The sequence below is a fragment of the Saccopteryx bilineata genome, chromosome 1, assembly GCF_036850765.1.
Source record: "Saccopteryx bilineata isolate mSacBil1 chromosome 1, mSacBil1_pri_phased_curated, whole genome shotgun sequence".
Taxonomy (NCBI): Eukaryota; Metazoa; Chordata; class Mammalia; order Chiroptera; family Emballonuridae; genus Saccopteryx; species Saccopteryx bilineata.
In genome coordinates, this window is record NC_089490.1 from 296,677,302 (window position 1) to 296,696,169 (window position 18,868).

An 18,868-nucleotide genomic window follows, 5' to 3' on the forward strand; every position below is an offset into this window, starting at 1 on the left:
AGAGGTTTTTCTATTATTTTCCAGTAGGTGGCGTTGGATTACAAGTTTTAGCTCTGTGAAATCCCCCAGCTGACCCCCACTGCCATGCTGCAGCTGCAATCATGGGTGTGGGGTGCGCTGTGAGGACTTGATCATTTTCTTCCTTCGTCCTCCTGGCAATGGTGATCTTTGGTGTCTGTGTGTCTTTACCTGAGTCCTGATAGACCAAGGACAAGACAGAGAATACCCCTCTATTCTTCAGGGGAAACAGTGGTTCTGTAGAGTTGGTTCTAGGTTATGCCACTGTTACTCTCTGTACCCCACAAAGGAAGAGAAGAAGGACCTGGGAGGCTGGGGGGCTCCAGGGCATTTGCACTTCCCTTTCTCTGTCCCCCGGCAGGCAGACCAGGGGAACACTGGTAGTGTCCCAGAGTTTCATTCTTTGCCCCGTCACTCACTCAGTCACTGTTCTGGTCTTCACTCCTCAAAGTGTCCCCAACTAATAATCTCTCCACTCCTTCTGGCAGAACAAAACGCAGACACACTAGACTTCTTCCCTTTCCAGAGCCCCCCGCCCAAGTGGTCGGCTATGGAGCTGCATCCTTATCCTTTGCCCACCTAGTCACTCCCTCCCCACCTTTAGCTGCTTCAACGCATGGATCTTTCAAGCAAGCCGGGAGCCCTGCTGGGGTTCCTTCACTGAGTTACAGCCATGCTGTAACTGCTGAATTTTCAAGGGGACAGATCAAGGGTATCTCTCACTCCGCCATTGCTCTGACAGAACAGTTTTCAGATTCATATGAAACTATCACTGATCAATCTTTTGGTGTACCACCAAAGAATAGTCTCAATTATCAGAAAAGCCTATTAAATATCCCTTTCTTTCTCTAATACATAGCTGTTAGGCTGGATTTTCCTTCATGTACTTCAACCAAAGCCTAGCATACCATAACAGACTAAATGAAAGAAGCATATAGAAGAATCCAGCTGTCTTCTATTTTAAAAAATGTAAAACGCTGATATTATTCTTTTTTTTTTTTAATTTCGGACAAAACAGTTATTTTTCATAGAAATGTTATTTACATGAGCAGATAATGAATTTATAACTACAATGATAATGTTTAATATTTGTTTTAATTTTTTACATGGCAAATTTCAATAGATAACCACATAAACAAAAACTCTTTGAGATCCTCAATAATTTTAAAAAGTGTAAAAAGTCCTGAGACCAGGGAGTTTGAGAACTACTGCTCTATATTAAAGGTTGCAAATTGGTGGGACATGTACCATCTCAGGCCCAAAGACATGTTTTTTTTCCGAGATCGGGCGCGTCCAGGGTGGTATGGCCATAGACATGTTTTTTTAAAACATCCGAATCAAATGCATACATTTAGAAATCAGGAAAACACATAGAAATCCGTATTTGTGGTTTTTCCTGAGAAATCAGGGCATCTAGCAGGAGCAGGCCCATATTCCCACATCACACAGACCTCCTGGAACAGAGGAGTGGCCACCCTGGCTCACTCTAGGGGCCACGCTCATTACTTCGCCCAGTCTACATGTGCTTCTGGGCAGGTGACTCCTGCATACACATCTCACCTCCTATACAGGACTCAGTGACCTTTCTAGTGAATCAGCCATATGCACGGAATAGCATTTATTTGTAATTCTCAGTCCTCACTAAATTCCTGCAGGCTTGGCAACTCCCAGCCACCCATTAGAATCTAGAGTAGCTGCCAGTCTTGCTTTCTTTCATCAGTGACACATTAAATATGGCTCCCATCCCAGTCTATTCTGCAAAACTCAGGAGCTTTTTATGTTGGCTCTGGGAAAAAACATGGCCACGCCCATTCAAAGATTAATGGTATGCACCAAAAGGAATCTTAAGCCCCACTACCCTTAGAGTGCTCAGCTCAGCCTCAAAATTATTTAGGTGTTAAATCAGGTTGGCTTTCATCACCAGACAGATCTATAATCCTCTTAAAGCTTTTTAAAGCTGTCTTTGCTAAGAACTCATATGCATCTGTGAAAACTTTAGAACCCTGTCCCAGGGAGCCTCGTGTCTGAGTGACTTCTCTAGGGAGTCCCTAAGATATTTTTGGATCACTCTTGGACTGAGGACAAACTCTCTAGTACCAAAGCCAAGGGCTTTAAGTAAGACAATTTGCCAAGAGGGTCAATGAGCAACCCATGGCTGTTTGGGTCTCCAGATGCACTTACTGGTATGCCGTGACCCTGAAAGCGTGACACATTCTCTTCAGGAAGAGGGGTGGGGACAACAAAGTATGCTGGCAACCTAGAAGAAAGAGATGTCATCAATTTTTGTACTACAGTTAATTCATTAAATATGAAAGCTCAATTTTTTTTTAATGATTTTTATTTTATTTATTTTTTACAGAGACAGAGAGTGAGTCAGAGAGAGGGACAGACAGGGACAGACAGACAGGAATGGAGAGAGATGAGAAGCATCAATCATTAGTTTTTCATTGCGCATTGCAACACTTTAGTTGTTCATTGATTGCTCTCCCACATGTGCCTTGACCGCGGGCCTTCAGCAGACTGAGTAACCCCTTGCTCAAGCCAGCGATCTTGGGTTCAAGCTGGTGGGCTTTTTGCTCAAACCAGATGAGCCTGCGCTCAATCTGGCGACCTCGGGGTCTCGAACCTGGGTCCTCCGCATCCCAGTCCGACGCTCTATCCACTGTGCCACCGCCTGGCCAGGTGAAAGCTCAATTTTAATGTACACAGGAAGCTACGCAGAGTGTTAGGAAATGGACCAAATTTCCCTGTTAAGAACCAGTGCAAACAAACTCTTTCCAGCCGAGTCAGTCAGGAATCTGAGTTCAAATCCCAGCTCTGCCTCTGATTGTGTATAACCATAGATAAATTATCCCACCTTTCTGGGTCAGTTTTCTCATCTATAGAATAAGAGTGTTAGAATATATGATATCTAAAAGTATATGAATTCCAAAATTGGGAGTGATCTTTCTTATCAAATAGAGACAATATAAGCACTTGTGCTGTTTTCTGTCAGACTAATATGAAATCTAGTAATTACTATAACTGCTGCCCATTTTATGCTATAACAACACAAGTGCTTACTATATGCCAGACTCTGTTCTAATTATTTAATCTGAATTATTCATTTGACCTTCCCAACAACACTATGAGGTATGTACTATTATTCTTTCCATTTGAGACACAGCACTACTAAGGCCTTCCCAGGTTACACAATTACTAAGCATTAGTGGAGCTGGCCCTAAGCAGTATGACTTCAGTTTCTATATGAGCAAATGTAGGTTCTAAAAATACCATACCAAACCTGTTAGGAAGGGACGTGGGAAAAACAGGTTTTCAGAGTTGCAGGGACAAGAGATATATAGGGACACCATCTTCTCTGGTTAGCAGCTGAAGCTTTCTTTTAGTAAGAAGGTTGCCTAGGTTTTATCACTGTGGAGCAGTCAAGATCTTTCCCTGAAAGAGCTAGAAAAAAAGCCTCACAGAAGAAAAGATGGTGCCTATGGTATAAGAACTACAATGAGCCTGACCAGGCAGTTGCGCAGTGGATAGAGCGTCGGACTGGGATGCGGAAGGATCCGGTTTCGAGACCCCAAGGTCGCCAGCTTGAGCGCAGGCTCATCTGGTTTGAGCAAATAGCTCACCAGCTTGGACCCAAGGTCGCTGGGCTCCAGCAAGGGGTTGCTCAGTCTGCTGAAGGCCCACGGTCAAGGCACGTATGAGAAAGCAATCAATGAACAACTAAGAAGTCGCAACGCGCAACGAGAAAGTGATGATTGATGCTTCTCATCTCTCTCCGTTCCGTCTGTCCCTGTCTATCTCTGCCTTAAAAAAAAAAAAAAAAAAAGAACTACAATGAAAATAATCAGATGGTGTTTGTATGCTGCATGTGTTAAGTATACCTCTTAAGTATTAGCTCATGGGAAAGATTAATTTTCCGAGTTGAAAAGATACGAATTTGAATGTGAGCAAGCCACTGGATCAAATCATTCATAGGGAATGGAGCAACATTTTAAACATCACTATGGGGATGTATGTGGTCATCAAAATCTAGACTGTGGGAAACTATGAGACAAATGATCTGGTTTCTTTCTTCAAATAATTAATTTTAAAAATTGATGGTGTGGCCTGACCTGTGGTGACGCAGTGGATAAAGCATCGACCTGGAAATGCTGAGGTCGCCGGTTCGAAACCCTGGGCTTGCCTGGTCAAGGCACATATGGGAGTTGATGCTTCCTGCTCCTCCCCCCTTCTCTCTCTCTCTCCTCTCTCTCTACTTTCTAAAAAATGAATAAATAAAAATTTAAAAATATAAAAAAAAATTGATGGTGTAAGACCCTATCTATATATTAAGATATCAGAAACCTATCAATTACAAAATATCAATCTCACTGAATCCTGATTAATGATAAAACAGATAAAAAAGATGAAAGATAAATAGTTTTGAAATTTATAGAATCCAACAGGGAAAATTTGAACACTGGGTACTAAATGATATTAAGGGGCTAATATTAAATTTGAAACTTGTCATAATGGTTTTATGGTTATACTTATAAAAAGAATCATTAAGTCTTAAGAGATGTATACTGAAATATTTATGAATAAAATACTTATGATGAGCTCTGGAATTTATTTCAAAATAATCCAGGGGAAGCATAAGGAAAACAGGATGAGCCATAAATTAATAACTGTTGAGGCCAGGTAATTGAGAAAGGGCATTAGTTCATTGTATTCACCTTTCTTTTACACTCTTTGAAATTTTCCATTAAAAATACCTCAAAGATAATTAAAAAGAAAAAAAGCTACCATAATGTGCTGTAAAACCAGGTTTAGGAACCATGGTCAAGGCTAAGATACCTTGAACTATCAAAACACAGAACAATTATTTGGCTTTTGAGGTTTTGAAGTGCTTAGAAGATTTTCTTATGTCTGCCTGAGTGGGTGGGTGGTAAGACATCCCCTTATAGATGTTGTTGTCACTGAAGTAAAAACTTCTTTACATATCAATGGCTCTCAAACTCAGGCTGCCTGTTTTTTCTTTCTTTTTTTTTACAGAGACAGAGTTAGAGAGAGGGATAGATAGGAACAGACAGAAACGGAGAGAGATAAGAAGCATCAATCATCAGTTTTTCCTTGCAACACCTTTTCATTGATTTCTTTCTCATATGTGCCTTGACTGTGGGCCTTCAGCAGACCGAGTAAACCCTTGCTTGAGCCAGCGACCTTGAGTCCAAGCTGGTGAGCTATGCTCAAACCAGATGAGCCCACGCTCAAGCTGGCGACCTCAGTGTCTCAAACCTGGGTCCTCCACATCCCAATCCGACACTCTATCCACTGTGCCACCGCCTGGTCAGGCCAGGCTGCCTATTAAAATCACATGGTAAGGCCCGGCCAGTTGGCTCAGTGGTAGAGTGTTGGCCTGGTGTGTAGAAGTCCCAGGTTCAATTCCCGGCCAGGGCACACAGGAGAAGTGCCCATCTGTTTCTCCACCCCTCCCCCTCTCCTTCCTCTCTGTCTCTCTTTTCCCCTCCCGCAGCCAAGGCTCCACTGGAGCAAAGTTGGCCCGGGTGTTAAGGATGGCTCCATGGCCTCTGCCTCAGGCGCTAGAATGGCTCTGGTTGTGACAGAGCAACGCCCCAGATGGGCAGAGCATCGCCCCCTGGTGGGCATGCCGGGTGGATCCCGGTCGGGCGCATGCGAGAGTCTGAGCCCAAAGGTCACTGGATTGAAGCCCAAGGTTGCTGGCTTGAGTGTGAGGTCATGGACATGACCCCATGGCTGCTGGCTTGATCCCAAAGGTTGCTGGATTAAAACCCAAGGTCGCTGGCTTGAGCCCAATGTCACTGGCTTGAGCAAGAGGTCACTGGCTTACCTGGAACCCCCCAGTCAAGCACATATGAGAAGCAATCAATGAACAACTGAAGTGCACAACTATGATTTGATGCTTCTCATCTCTCTCCCCTCCTGTCTGTCTGTCCCTCTAACTTTCTCTCTCTCTCAAAAAAATAAAATACTAGAAATGGTCACTTATTCTATCATCATTTTCCTCCACTGTAATGACAGCTCCAGGAGGGCAGGGGTTTTTAGCTCTATTACTGCTGTATCTTCAGTAGCTAGGATACTGCCTGGCACATAGGAAGCACTCATAGATTTTCACTGAGTGAGTAAATGAATTGAAGTGTTTGATAAGACAAAAGCAAATACACACTATAAATTCAGAAATGCCTCTAAAAAATTTTTTTTGCATTTTTCTGAAGCTAGAAACGGGTAGGCAGTCAGACAGACTCCCACATGTACCCGACCGGGATCCACCCGGCATGCCCACCAGGGGGCGATGCTCTGCCCCTCTGGGGCATCGCTCTGCCGCAATCAGAGCCATTCTAGTGCCTGAGGCAGAGGCCACAGAGCCATCCTCAGTGCCCGGGCCATCTTTGCTCCAATGGAGCCTCACTGTGAGAGGGGAAGAGAGAGACAGAGAGGAAGGAGAGGGGGAGGGGTGGAGAAGCAGATGGGCGCTTCTCCTGTGTGCCCTGGCCGGGAATTGAACCCGGGACTCTTGCACGCCAGGCCGATGCTCTACCACTGAGCCAACCGGCCAGGGCCGCCTCTAAAAATTTTATACTTATATTACAGATACAATAATGGGAAAAAAGATACAAATTCACTTCTAAATGTTTTAAGGGTATTAATGTAGAGAAAGGAGAACCCTTCTGACAGGAATGTAAAATGGAGTAGCTGCTGTAGAGAACAGTGTGGCAGTTCTGCAGAAAGTTAGATGCAGTTACTATACTGCTCACAAAACTTAAGGGATATTTCAAAATTAATATGAAGCAATAAAATATCCCCTAATTTTTGTGAGCACTGAGTATATGGCCTAGCAATTCCACTTACAGGCATTTACCCAAGAGAAATGAAAATATACATTCACACTAAATCCTGTACTCAAACGTTCATTGCAGCATTATTCATAATAACCAAAAAGTGAAAGCAACCCAAACGCCCAACAACTGATGATTAGATAAAGAAAACATGGTGTGTGTGTGTGTGTGTGTGTGTGTGTGTGTGTCCATGCCCTAGAATAATGTTCAACAATAAAAAAGAGACATTCTGATACATGGTACAACATGGATGAACCTTAACAACATTATCCTAAGTGAAATAAGCCAGGCATAAGGATCACATACTGTATGATTCCACGTAAATGAATGTCCAGAACCGGCAAATACAGAGAGATAGAAAATAGATGAGTAGGCGCAGGGCTGGGGTGTTATGAGGATGTAGGGAGAAACTGTTAATGGGTATGAAGTTTCTTTTGAGAACAATGAAAATGTTCTAAAATTGACTGCAGTGATGGGTGCACAGCTGTGTGAATATGCTTTAAAACACTGTATATTTCAAATGGGTGAATCTTATGGCGTGTGAATTAACCCTCAATAAAGCTGGTGTTTAAAAGCCCAGTGCTGAAAGCTTACCTTTCACAGAGTCTGTAGCCTTCATTGGCGCTCACTGCTTTGTACTTCATGTTGCCTTTGGTCCGCTCCAATTCCCAACACCAGTCCTCAAGAGTGTCAAACATCACAGTATGGTCCTTAGGGTTGATGGCTAACAAAATAAAATAAAGAAGACAACAAAATATTGTCATGAAGGCTGGTCTTTTAATGATGTGCAAGTAAATCCTCAGGCCCCACTTTTCTCTACTATGCCCATTTTTTTTTTTCTTTTTTTTCTGAAGCTGAAAACGGGGAGGCAGGCAGACAGACTCCCGCATGTGTCCGACTGGGATCCACCTGGCATGCCCACCAGGGGGCGACGCTCTGCCCACCAGGGGGCGATGCTCTGCCCATCTGGGGCATTGCTCTGTCGCGACCAGAGCCACTCTAGCGCCTGGGGCAGAGGCCAAGGAGCCATCCCCAGCGCCCGGGCCAACTTTGCTCCAATGGAGCCTTGGCTGCGAGAGGGGAAGAGAGAGACAGAGAGGAAGGAGAGGGGGAGGGGTGGAGAAGCAGATGGGCACCTCTCCTGTGTGCCCTGGCCGGGAATTGAACCCGGGACTTCCGCACGCCAGGCTGACGCTCTACTACCAAGCCAACCAGCCAGGGCCTACTATGCCCATTTTTATCCAAGCAGATCAAATTCACTGCTTAATCCTAACCTTGTTCCTCTTTTTTGTCATTAATCCAAAATTATGACTGAGGCTCTGTATTTTTACACTGGAGGGAAGGAGGTGTCCTAGTTCCATTTCTTGCAAAAGTAATTACAGCTCCAAGCCCTGGCCGGTTGGCTCAGCGGTAGAGCGTCGGCCTAGCGTGCGGAGGACCCGGGTTCGATTCCCGGCCAGGGCACACAGGAGAAGCGCCCATTTGCTTCTCCACCCCTCCGCCGCGCATTCCTCTCTGTCTCTCTCTTCCCCTCCCGCAGCCAAGGCTCCATTGGAGCAGAGATGGCCGGGGCGCTGGGCATGGCTCTGTGGCCTCTGCCTCAGGCGCTAGAGTGGCTCTGGTCGCAATATGGCGACGCCCAGGATGGGCAGAGCATCGCCCCCTGGGGGGCAGAGCACCGCCCCTGGTGGGCGTGCCGGGTGGATCCCGGTCGGGCGCATGCAGGAGTCTGTCTGACTGTCTCTCCCTGTTTCCAGCTTCAGAAATATGAAAAAAATAAATAAATAAAAAAAAAAAAAAAAAAAGTAATTACAGCTCCATTTTCAGTCATCTGACCATTAGATAATTTACATAACATAAAAGGATCCTGAGTGGCACTAACAGACGGGCTTAGCACAAATGCTAAAATACTATTTTTAGTCTTAACAATATGTGCAGAGGATGGCAAACTCATCTGAACCGCGTGTCAGAGACCTGAATGCTAGTGCTCCTTCCATCAGAAGATAACTCTGCCAACAAGAGGGTTTTCCAGTGTGACTCGGATTCCTGAAGGCCACAGAGGGATCAGAGCCACGGGGAGGGTCCAGGCCTGCTGCCAAAGGCTGCATCACGGGACGAGACGGGACAACACGTCTGCCCCAACCCCCGCCCCGCTACTACCCGCTGGAAGGAAGGCCCGGGAACACTGCTCCTGCAGCCCAGCAGATGTGTCCCTGGCCCCTCTCCACGCCACCACACTGCTTGCTGCGGGTGACATGCACCACAACAGTTTGGGGTATTTATACAAATTGGTTTGTTTAAGCCTTTGCACATCTAAAAATACAAGCATTCCAGGGAAAAAGAGTTTCTGATAAAACTCCCACCTGCCCTTTTTAACAAAACCAGATCATCGTGCAAAGGATGATAATAAAAATAATGATAAAGAGCAGTAGTTAAGCTTACATAAGCTGCTAGCACTTAGGCACTGTTCTGAGCATGTTACATGCATGAACTCAATTCTTATAACCCAACAGGCTAGGTGATATCATTTCCTCCATTTTACAGATGTGGCAGAGAAAGGCCAAATAACTTGCTTGACAACACAGAGCTAGGCAATGGCAGAACTGAAATTCAAACCTAAGCAGCTATAAAGAAAATTTCCATAAAGTAAATGCAAAAAAAAAAAAAAAAATCCCCATGGACGTAAATATTAATACTCCAATTCAAGCATAGATCATTTTCTGCATAATACATACAGAAAGGTCCTTCCCTAAAATGCCACGTCATAAGCATTTAGAGTCTTAGCCAAAGCACAGTTATGAATATTAAGCCTGGGAATAATTAAAAATGTTCAGATTGTGGCCCTGGCCGGTTGGCTCAGTGGTAGAGCGTCGGCCTGGCGTGCGAGGGACCCGGGTTCGATTCCTGGCCAGGGCACATAGGAGAAGCGCCATTTGCTTCTCCACCCCCCCCTTCCTCTCTGTTTCTCTTTTCCCCTCCCGCAGCCAAGGCTTCATTGGAGCAAAGATGGCCCGGGCTCTGGGGATGGCTCTGTGGCCTCTGCCCCAGGCCCTAGAGTGGCTCTGGTCGCGGCACTGGAGGGGCAGAGCATCACCCCCTGGTGGGCAGAGCTTCGCCCCCGGTGGGCGTGCCGGGTGGATCCCGGTCGGGGGCATGCAGGAGTCTGACTGTCTCTCCCCGTTTCCAGCTTCAGAAAAAATACAAAAAAAAAAAAAAAAAGTAAAAATGTTCAGATTGCAAAGCAGCCAGCTCTACAAACCCCTATTCAGTGAAAAAGCTCATCGGTCAATTCACATTTATCTGTTATAATGTCACTTATCAAAAGCTATGGATTAGAAGGAGGAGAGGCCCTGGACGGTTGGCTCAGCGGTAGAGCGTCGACCTAGCGTGCGGAGGACCCGGGTTCGATTCCCGGCCAAGGCACATAGGAGAAGCGCCCATTTGCTTCTCCACCCCTCCGCCGCGCCTTCCTCTCTGTCTCTCTCTTCCCCTCCCGCAGCCAAGGCTCCATTGGAGCAAAGATGGCCCGGGCGCTGGGGATGGCTCTGTGGCCTCTGCCCCAGGCGCTAGAGTGGCTCTGGTCGCAATATGGCGACACCCAGGAGGGTCGCAACATGGCGACGCCCAGGATGGGCAGAGCATCGCCCCCTGGTGGGCAGAGCGTCGCCCCCTGGTGGGCAGAGCATCGCCCCCTGGTGGGCGTGCCGGGTGGATCCCGGTCGGGCGCATGCGGGAGTCTGTCTGACTGTCTCTCCCTGTTTCCAGCTTCAGAAAAATGGAAAAAAAAAAAAAAAAAAAAAAGAAGAAGGAGGAGAAAAGAAGGATGGAATTAAAATAGAATAAAATATGCTTTGTATGCTGGGTCTTCTGACACAGAAAGCTACCACAAGGTAATGAAACTAGCAGGTCAATCAAGGTAAAGGTTTTAGCACAGAGACCAACACATGCTGGCCCACTGACAAATTGTCCTACGCTAGGTCGAGGCCAAGAAACAGGATATAAGGAAGAAACAGAACTTCTAAAAACAGGATGATTTTTCAAATGTAAACCCAATACATGTTTATATAAATAATGGGGATCAACAGTCATATTTTGCATATTTCATATTGCAACAAGCTGCTATAAGCCAACACCCTGTTAATGAGCACTTGTACATATATCTACAGTGAAGAGATCTGTCATTCACAAAGACAAAATTACTGAGTAAAGAAACAAATTTTATGTTCAGCCTAATAGCGTGAACTATATTGGTATGCCAATGTAACCTTCTGAACATAACACATTCTGAATAATATGTAGTTATACTCTCAATTAACCCTCATTTAATGACTGCACCCTCTGTGTCATAAATTTAAAGATTTATAATCTTCACACTTCAAAGAAAGCATTAACACTAATGTTTTATAAATGAGAAAACAGAGGCTCCAAGATCACACAGCTACTAAGTAGCTGAGCAAAGATTTGAACTCAAGTGAGACAGACCCCAAAATTCATACTTTTTCTACTAATCACCATAGTTCCCAAAATACAACCAGCTCTCTCAGATATCTCCATCTCTGCCTAAAATACCCTTCTATGACTGCCACACATTCCCACATCTCCCATATCACCTTAAGCACAGCCTCTGCCCTCTGACAGCCCTCCCTCCCTCCCCCAGGACAGGTGGGCACTTCCTACTCCTCCCACGGCCCCTTCCAACAGAGGAAACATCCCTCAGCTGCTTCTGACATGATGCTCTTAGAGGGCAGAGATTTAGTCCTGTTCGCCTCCATATCCCTAGTGCCTGACCCACAGCAAGCGTTCAACAAGCATTTTCAAAATGGGCAGTAAGTGACAAAGCAACCCTGCATTCCAGAAAGCCTGATATATGCTGTTTAAACTAACATGTCACTTCCCTGACAAAAAGCACAAAGCACAAAAGATTACCAAACATCAACTTCCTGTTAAGAGTCCCACTATGCCAAGGTTGAGTTCGATCCCTGGTTGGAGCACATGCAAGAATCAATCAATGAATACATGAGTAAGTAGAGTAACAAATCAATGTTTCTCTCAAATTAGTAAATAAAAATTAAAAAGAAAGAGAAAGAGAAAGAGAGAGAGAAAGAGAAAGAGAAAGAGAAAGAGGGAGGGAGGAAGGGAAGGAAAAGAAGGAAAGAATTTGGAATCTTACTTTTTTTAACTACACTATGGTCTTTTTCTACAATGATAACTGCAAAACCTTAGAGTTCTCCTTTAAGTACTTTACATACTTTCCCTAATTTAGTCTTCTCATCATCCCAGTGAAGTAGATGCCACTACTATCTCCACTTTACAGACAAAGAAACTGAGACAGAGAAAATTTAAGTAATTCACTCAAGGTCACACAGCTAATAACTGGTGGGTTTGGGATTCAGACCCAGGTATTCTGGCTCCCATGTAGATACTGCTTCCCAAGGTATTCCATGAAACACCTGGCTGTCACCTGTTGTGTTCTTTTATGTACAACTATTCCACTTGCACCAAAATATTTGCTATAACACATGTTCTGGTTGTTCAAAAGCTTTCTAGAATACAAGGCATTCTCTAGGGCCTTACAGAATGAAATCAAATACATTAAAGTGGAAAAAAGAACCAAGGGACAAACGGGGCTCTTTTAAACCTGTCTCGATTTTGTTTTTCTACAATCTCACATCCCCAGTTATAATATGTATATTGATTTCATCTTTCATAAGAAGAAAACCAATAATCCCTCACAAAAGACAACAAACCTAAGAGATAGATAAGGCAACAAAGATCACAGGAAAAAAATAGAAACCTTTTTTTTTTTTTTTTTTTCTTAAAGGAACCTGAATGTGTTACCCTAGCAAAGGCGACCAATTACTAGAGAAAGAAGAGAATGCCACACGGGTGGGCTTTCTTCCGCTAGTTTCAGGTAGAAATTGGAAGGTCTGCCTACCTACAAATTAAACCCAGAAGACACTTACCTGTATTGTTTTGTACAGCAGTTGCATATGAAAACAGAAACAATCGTTTAAGCAATTTAGGGGCCAGAGTATGATGAATTATGCCACTGACAATCTAGAAAAGAACCAAGCAACAGATACAGTCATGTTTTTAGCAGATAAACACTGAGTTATTAAGTTTTCAGTCCTGCTGCTAATAGGCTCCTATGGGCAGCACACTAAAACTCTCGTTGAGGTCTGCATTTATGATGTTATCTCTTAGAATAAAGCAAAATAAAAAAATGCTAACCATTTTGGTCAGGTTTTCTAAAAGCTTTGTATTGCTAGGGAAAATTTTAAAGCATAGTCTAATATCTCAAAATCTAAGTGCTAAAAAAACATCAAGTGCATACCTGATTGGTGGTGGCACAGTGGATAGAGCTTTGACTTGGGACACTGAGGATTCAGGTTCAAAACCCCAAGGCTGCTGGTTTGAGTGTGGGGTCACCAGCTTGAAGCCCAAGGTCACTAGCTTGGGCAAGGGGTCACTATCTTGGCTGGAGGCCCCCGGTCAAGTCACATAAGAGAAGCAATCAATGAATAACTAAAGTGATTCCAACTAGAAGTTGATGCTTCTCATCTCTCCCTTTCTGTCTGTCTGTCTGCCTCTCTCTGTCTCTCTCTCTCTCTCTCTCATTAAAACAAACAAAACTTCAAGTGCCATATTCAGATACTCTAAAAATCTGACATTGAAGACATACAGCTGATATGAGTTATTCTGACTCATTTGTGACCTTTAGGACTTTCTTCTAGAAGATTAGAAAAAGAAATCAACCCATTGTATTTTTTGTTCAAGGTTCCAAACAAAAGTATGCTTGGATAGATGACTAAAACCATTATTCAAAATGAAGTTTCTGGCTTCGCAGGGCATTTTCCATATCCACACCACTCTTCTGCTCAGAACAGACACTGGAGTCATGTCTATTATTCTAACCGAACTCCCTCACTACCTGCAAGAACCAAGGACTTGCCTATAGCTGTGCATAACTCACTACAGCCAAAGACGGCAGACCAACTGGCCCCTCGCGCCTGGTTTCCCCTGATGTACACTATCATGAAAGTGGCAAGTTTGAGAGCTTCAACATCTCAATAAGAGAATTCGTAGAAGTCCCAATGACCACTGTAACCAGTTTGCCCAGTTATTCCTCTTAATTTGCTGTGGCAACCAGATTACATTTACTGAAGTGTACAAAAGCACAAGCTCATTTGGTGAAGCTGCTTTGCCCGTCTAATCTGTGTACCATACACTTCCACTACTTCCAGATAGAAGTTCATTCATCCAGGAGCTGGGAGTCACTGCCACTGCTCTGTGGCAGATGGGCAGCTTCTAGCTGCTCCACCCTTCCCTTTCCCCAACTGCCTCCAGCCCTGGCTGTCCACCTCCCACCCTTCCCAGGCTCCAGGAATAAAACATTATGTACTGAACAATTAAAGCATGTGCCAAGATAACACACAGCCCACTTTACCAAATGTCTCTCATTTCTAGTCAAAGTATATGGGATTATAACCAATTTCAACTGTGCGGAAAAGGCTCTTCTCAACCTTTATGCACTGTAAGCAAAAAACAGTGGGGAAAGCCTGATGGGAAACAGAACCTAAAAACACATGCAGCTAGTTACCCTTTTGACTTCCTCTTCCTTCGTGTACCTCAGACAAAAGTGGAATACCCGGAGGTCTTTGCAGTGGATGATGAGCTTCTCAGGGTATTTCTTCAGTTGTCCAAAGAGCATTTTTTTTTTCTCATCAAACACTGCACATACGATAAATAATAAAATCAGGAAGGGAAACTGTCATAAGGCAACAAATGAATGCTAGAGAAACAAGGTGTACTATTAACTTCTACGGAGATCTCCCGGAAGTGAGAGGACTGTCAGCAGGAGCCTGGCGCTCTGAGGACACTAGGTTCTTCGTCCCTCAGGAGCGCTAGACTGAAAAGCACTGGCCCTCATCGGGAGGGCTGACTCCACCGACTTACAGAAAACTCAGCTCTCCCAAGGACAGGAGGCCATCAGGGACATGGTTTCAGACAGTCAATGCCTGGATTTATGGCTAGGGGCCCCTTCTGCCACCTCCCAAAGTTTGGACCACGCAGCACCTACTAGCATTAGAAACATCATATATGACTAAATGATTTCTGAGAAAGTCCTATTTACAAAAAGAGAGAGGTAGAGCAGAAAAGACACCTGGATGCAGTACAACAGACCTTTATCAGATCCATCTTTAATGTAAACCTACATGGTTCACACTGACAGCAAAGGATGGTTAAGATCTAGTACATAACGGCATTGTGGAGTCTAAGAAAGAACAGGGTCTAAGTTCAAGTCTGAGCTCCGTCAGCTAAGTGATCCCCGATAAGCCACTTCATATCTCAAGTTTACAATCCATAAAACTGATTTAAGTAAGATAAATATGTGAAGAAGTTTTAGTAAACTATAGAAGACCATAAAAACATTATCAGCTACACTTTCAAAAGTTGGCAGGCCCCCCGGGGAAAAGAGATACTTACCTCCATAAATCTGATCAACACAGTGAAGTGTAATGTCATTTTCTCCTATAATCTTATTCTTAAATTGAGTTTCCTAAAAGATTAAAAAGGGAACAATTGTGACTCCATTCTCTGCACTATTAAACATGCACAGCCACAGCAAACCACAATTCTCCACTTGCACATTAGGAAAAACAGGGAAATGCCGCCACATGCCTAGGAAAGGGACAACAACATGTGTGAAAAAAGCTACAATGCCTAGTTTGTAAAAGTCAGGCAGAAGTGCCATTCCTGGGCTGCTCGTAGGCAAAGTACCGTGTCACACATGACCACTTTGCGAGGTGCGGGAAGCGGCACACAGCTTACAACTGACCCACAAATGCATGCAGGTGAGTGACAGGTACTCAGGAAGAAAACACGGGAGATGCATGCTGCTCTAAATGCTGCCTTTTTTTTTTTTTTTTTTTCATTTTTCTGAAGCTGGAAACGGGGAGAGACAGTCAGACAGACTCCCGCATGCGCCCGACCGGGATCCACCCAGCACGCCCACCAGGGGCGAGGCTCTGCCCACCAGGGGGCAATGCTCTGCCCATCCTGGGCGTCGCCATGTTGCGACCAGAGCCACTCCAGCGCCTGGGGCAGAGGCCACAGAGCCATCCCCAGCGCCCGGGCCATCTTTGCTCCAATGGAGCCTCGGCTGCGGGAGGGGAAGAGAGAAACAGAGAGGGAAAGCGCGGCGGAGGGGTGGAGAAGCAAATGGGCGCTTCTCCTGTGTGCCCTGGCCGGGAATCGAACCTGGGTCCTCCGCACGCTAGGCCGACGCTCTACCGCTGAGCCAACCGGCCAGGGCTAAATGCTGCCTTTTAAAGGACTGGGAACCAAGCCGCCACCGTGGACAGTGGCCACAGGACTAGCCAGCACCGGTGCTGCTATGTAAGGAGTGAGGGCGGGCTGGGGTGGTGCACTGCATCAGTGTACAGTGCTCTCCGGCTGCTGCGGCCAGCTCTCCCCTTCCTGCACTGCTCGTTATCTCCAGCAGCGGTGAGGCACACAAGGACACACCACTCGGTGCAGAGCATACCCAAATTCAAGGGCTGCATTCGGCATCAGTTTCATAATTGCACTTAGTTCCCGAATTTAAGGACGAGTTTAGTATAGAGAAAGCAGGGGGGAACCAATATATTTGGGGAGATGCAATTCCAATGAGTACTATAAACACTGTGATGAAATAAAGAAGAAAATAAAGAAATAAAGAAGAAAAAGCATCAATCTATGAAGTTAAATGTAAGCCAGTGTGACATGAGGCATGGGCGGGAATTTCAAAAGGGGTCCTACCACTAGGAGATCCTGAAGGTCAGAGCAGGTGAGTGGTGAGCAGGACTTCTGTCCTTTGTATCTGTGTGTGTGTTGGGGGGTGGGGTAACTGAGAAGCTGGGAGAAAAGACACTGTGGGCACAACTGCACTGCTCCCTCAAACTCAGCCAAATGCCGCCCAGACATACATCGTTATCCAGCGCAGATTCATCGCTCAAGAAAGCAATCTTGAAGTCTGTGCAGACGAGCTTCCCATAGATCCCACGCTGACAGGAATCTTCCTGGACATACTTCAGCACTGTGCTGGCTTCACAGAGCAGCTGCTCACCTGGGTGAAACCACAAGTAAAGTCCTCTTTAGGGTCCTCAAGGAACACACAGCATGTGAACAGCAAAAGCTTCCCCAGCTGTGTTCATGAAAAGACCAGCACACAATACAAGGCAGCCCTTCAGGAGTTGACCCTTTCCAACGAGGCAGAAGCTGCAGATTTAAAGTAGAAGATGGGGCGGAGGGCACCCCTGACAAGTGAGAGAAACGGCTCAGATACACCTTCACATAGGCATCTCCCTATCTTCTCACTGTGGATAATGCGAGTTTCCAAAGAGCAGGAAATGACCAGAGCTACACTTGCAAGCATAAGATCTAGTGTTTTCATTTCTCAGACAAGCAGACATCCCACAGAAGCAACCCTCTAAACTAGCAGGGGCAGAAAGGCTCACAGTGTGCTCGGAGGTAGACGTCAAGCCCGCCTTCTGGTGAGGGTGGGCTAGTTCTCCCTGAACTACTGAGCGGGAGTGGGTGTCTCCCTGGCCACCGGGCTTTCAGGCTGCTTCCTCAGATGCGGAGGCTGCAACATGACCACACTAATTCTGGCTCCACAGACAAAGATGGGAGGAAAAGGGAGGTCAGAGGTTTGTAGGGGGGGGGATGGTTTCCTCTCTTTCTTAGTTAAGATTATTTCCTCTCAGTGTGTCAGCTTTCCTGCTCTATCTGCAGGCACCCAGCCCACATGAAAAGCCGTACTTCCTGGAGGCAGAGTGAGTCTCTACAGTCAAAACATTTAGGATTTCAGAGATAGGCATTCTCTTATTCCTACAGAGCAGCTCATCAGGGCTACACGTCCGGAGGGCAGGAAAAGACAAGCTGATGGGGGAAATAAAACACTAAGTGTAAATAGCTTGCAACAAAAAAAGAAAAGGAATTTCTTCTCCAACAGACACTTTCCCCTGAGACTCTCCCTCTGGGTATTTCCTTCAATGTCTCTTTTTTCTTTTTTTTTCTTTTTTAGGTGAGAGGAGGAGAGATAGTGAGACAGACTCCCACATGAACTCCGACTGAGATCCACCCGGCAACCCCATCATGAGCCAATGTTTGAGTACCTAGCTATTTTTAGCACCTGAGGCTGATGTATGCCAATGGGAGCCATCCTCAGTGCCCGGGGCCACACTTAGGGCCACAATGGTACCAACTGAGCCACTGGCTGTGGGAGGGGAAGAAGGAGAAAAGGGGAGGGAGGGTAGAAGAAGCAGATGATCACTTCTCTGTGCCCTGACTGGGAATCAAAGCCAGGATGTCTATATACCGGGCTGACACTCTACCACTGAGCCACTGGCCAGGGCCACCTCTATGTCTTTAAATATACTGTCTGGCTCAAAATTCATTTAGTCTAATCTTCAATATGTAAACAGAGAAAAGTTACAGACACTAAAACTATCAAGGGACACATATTATGCTATGTTTCACCTTCCAAGGGGTTCATTACGAAGGAAATACTGTCATATGGCTCAGTTACTAGGTCAGCTTCTAGAGAGACCACAAAGTTTGAAGAGAACAATGAAGTCAGGGCCTCATTAGGGTTTAAAATAGTACCAGAAAAAATGTCTCAGCAAAGTCCGAGGTGAAAGACATGTGAGCAAGGCTTCCTGTGCTCTCCACCCAAGTGTGAAGCAGCTTTTAACAGTGCATCTCTCCCAGGACCAGGCACGCTGTCATCAGTGTGGGTCACACACTGGAGACTGGAAACTGGCATGTGGTGGCCACACAGCATCCAGGGGAGGCTGTGTCTCAGCCACCAGCATGTGTGTGCGAGGTGGTCTGATTTGGGGGAGGCGGAAAGCGCTCAGCCTCATCTAGGAAACTAGGGCTCAGAAAAGTCAGCTGTGCACTCACAGCGGCACACCTAGAGGAGAGCACCAGGTAACCAGGGGAAGGGG

General features: G+C 45.4%; 1 protein-coding gene across 2 annotated transcripts in view; it reads right to left on the reverse strand.

The window, feature by feature from the left end:
- The window catches only part of MTMR12 (myotubularin related protein 12), a 70,554-nt gene that overhangs the window by 21,997 nt on the left and 29,689 nt on the right, over positions 1 to 18,868 (reverse strand). For both annotated transcript variants that reach the window (XM_066244258.1, XM_066244259.1), the window contains exons 3-8: positions 16,844 to 16,983; positions 15,363 to 15,435; positions 14,476 to 14,606; positions 12,839 to 12,932; positions 7,470 to 7,599; positions 2,200 to 2,275 (exon numbers count right to left, since the gene is read on the reverse strand). In XM_066244258.1, the coding sequence (XP_066100355.1) occupies positions 2,200 to 2,275; positions 7,470 to 7,599; positions 12,839 to 12,932; positions 14,476 to 14,606; positions 15,363 to 15,435; positions 16,844 to 16,983 (644 nt within the window). The remainder of the gene's footprint in view (positions 1 to 2,199; positions 2,276 to 7,469; positions 7,600 to 12,838; positions 12,933 to 14,475; positions 14,607 to 15,362; positions 15,436 to 16,843; positions 16,984 to 18,868) is intronic.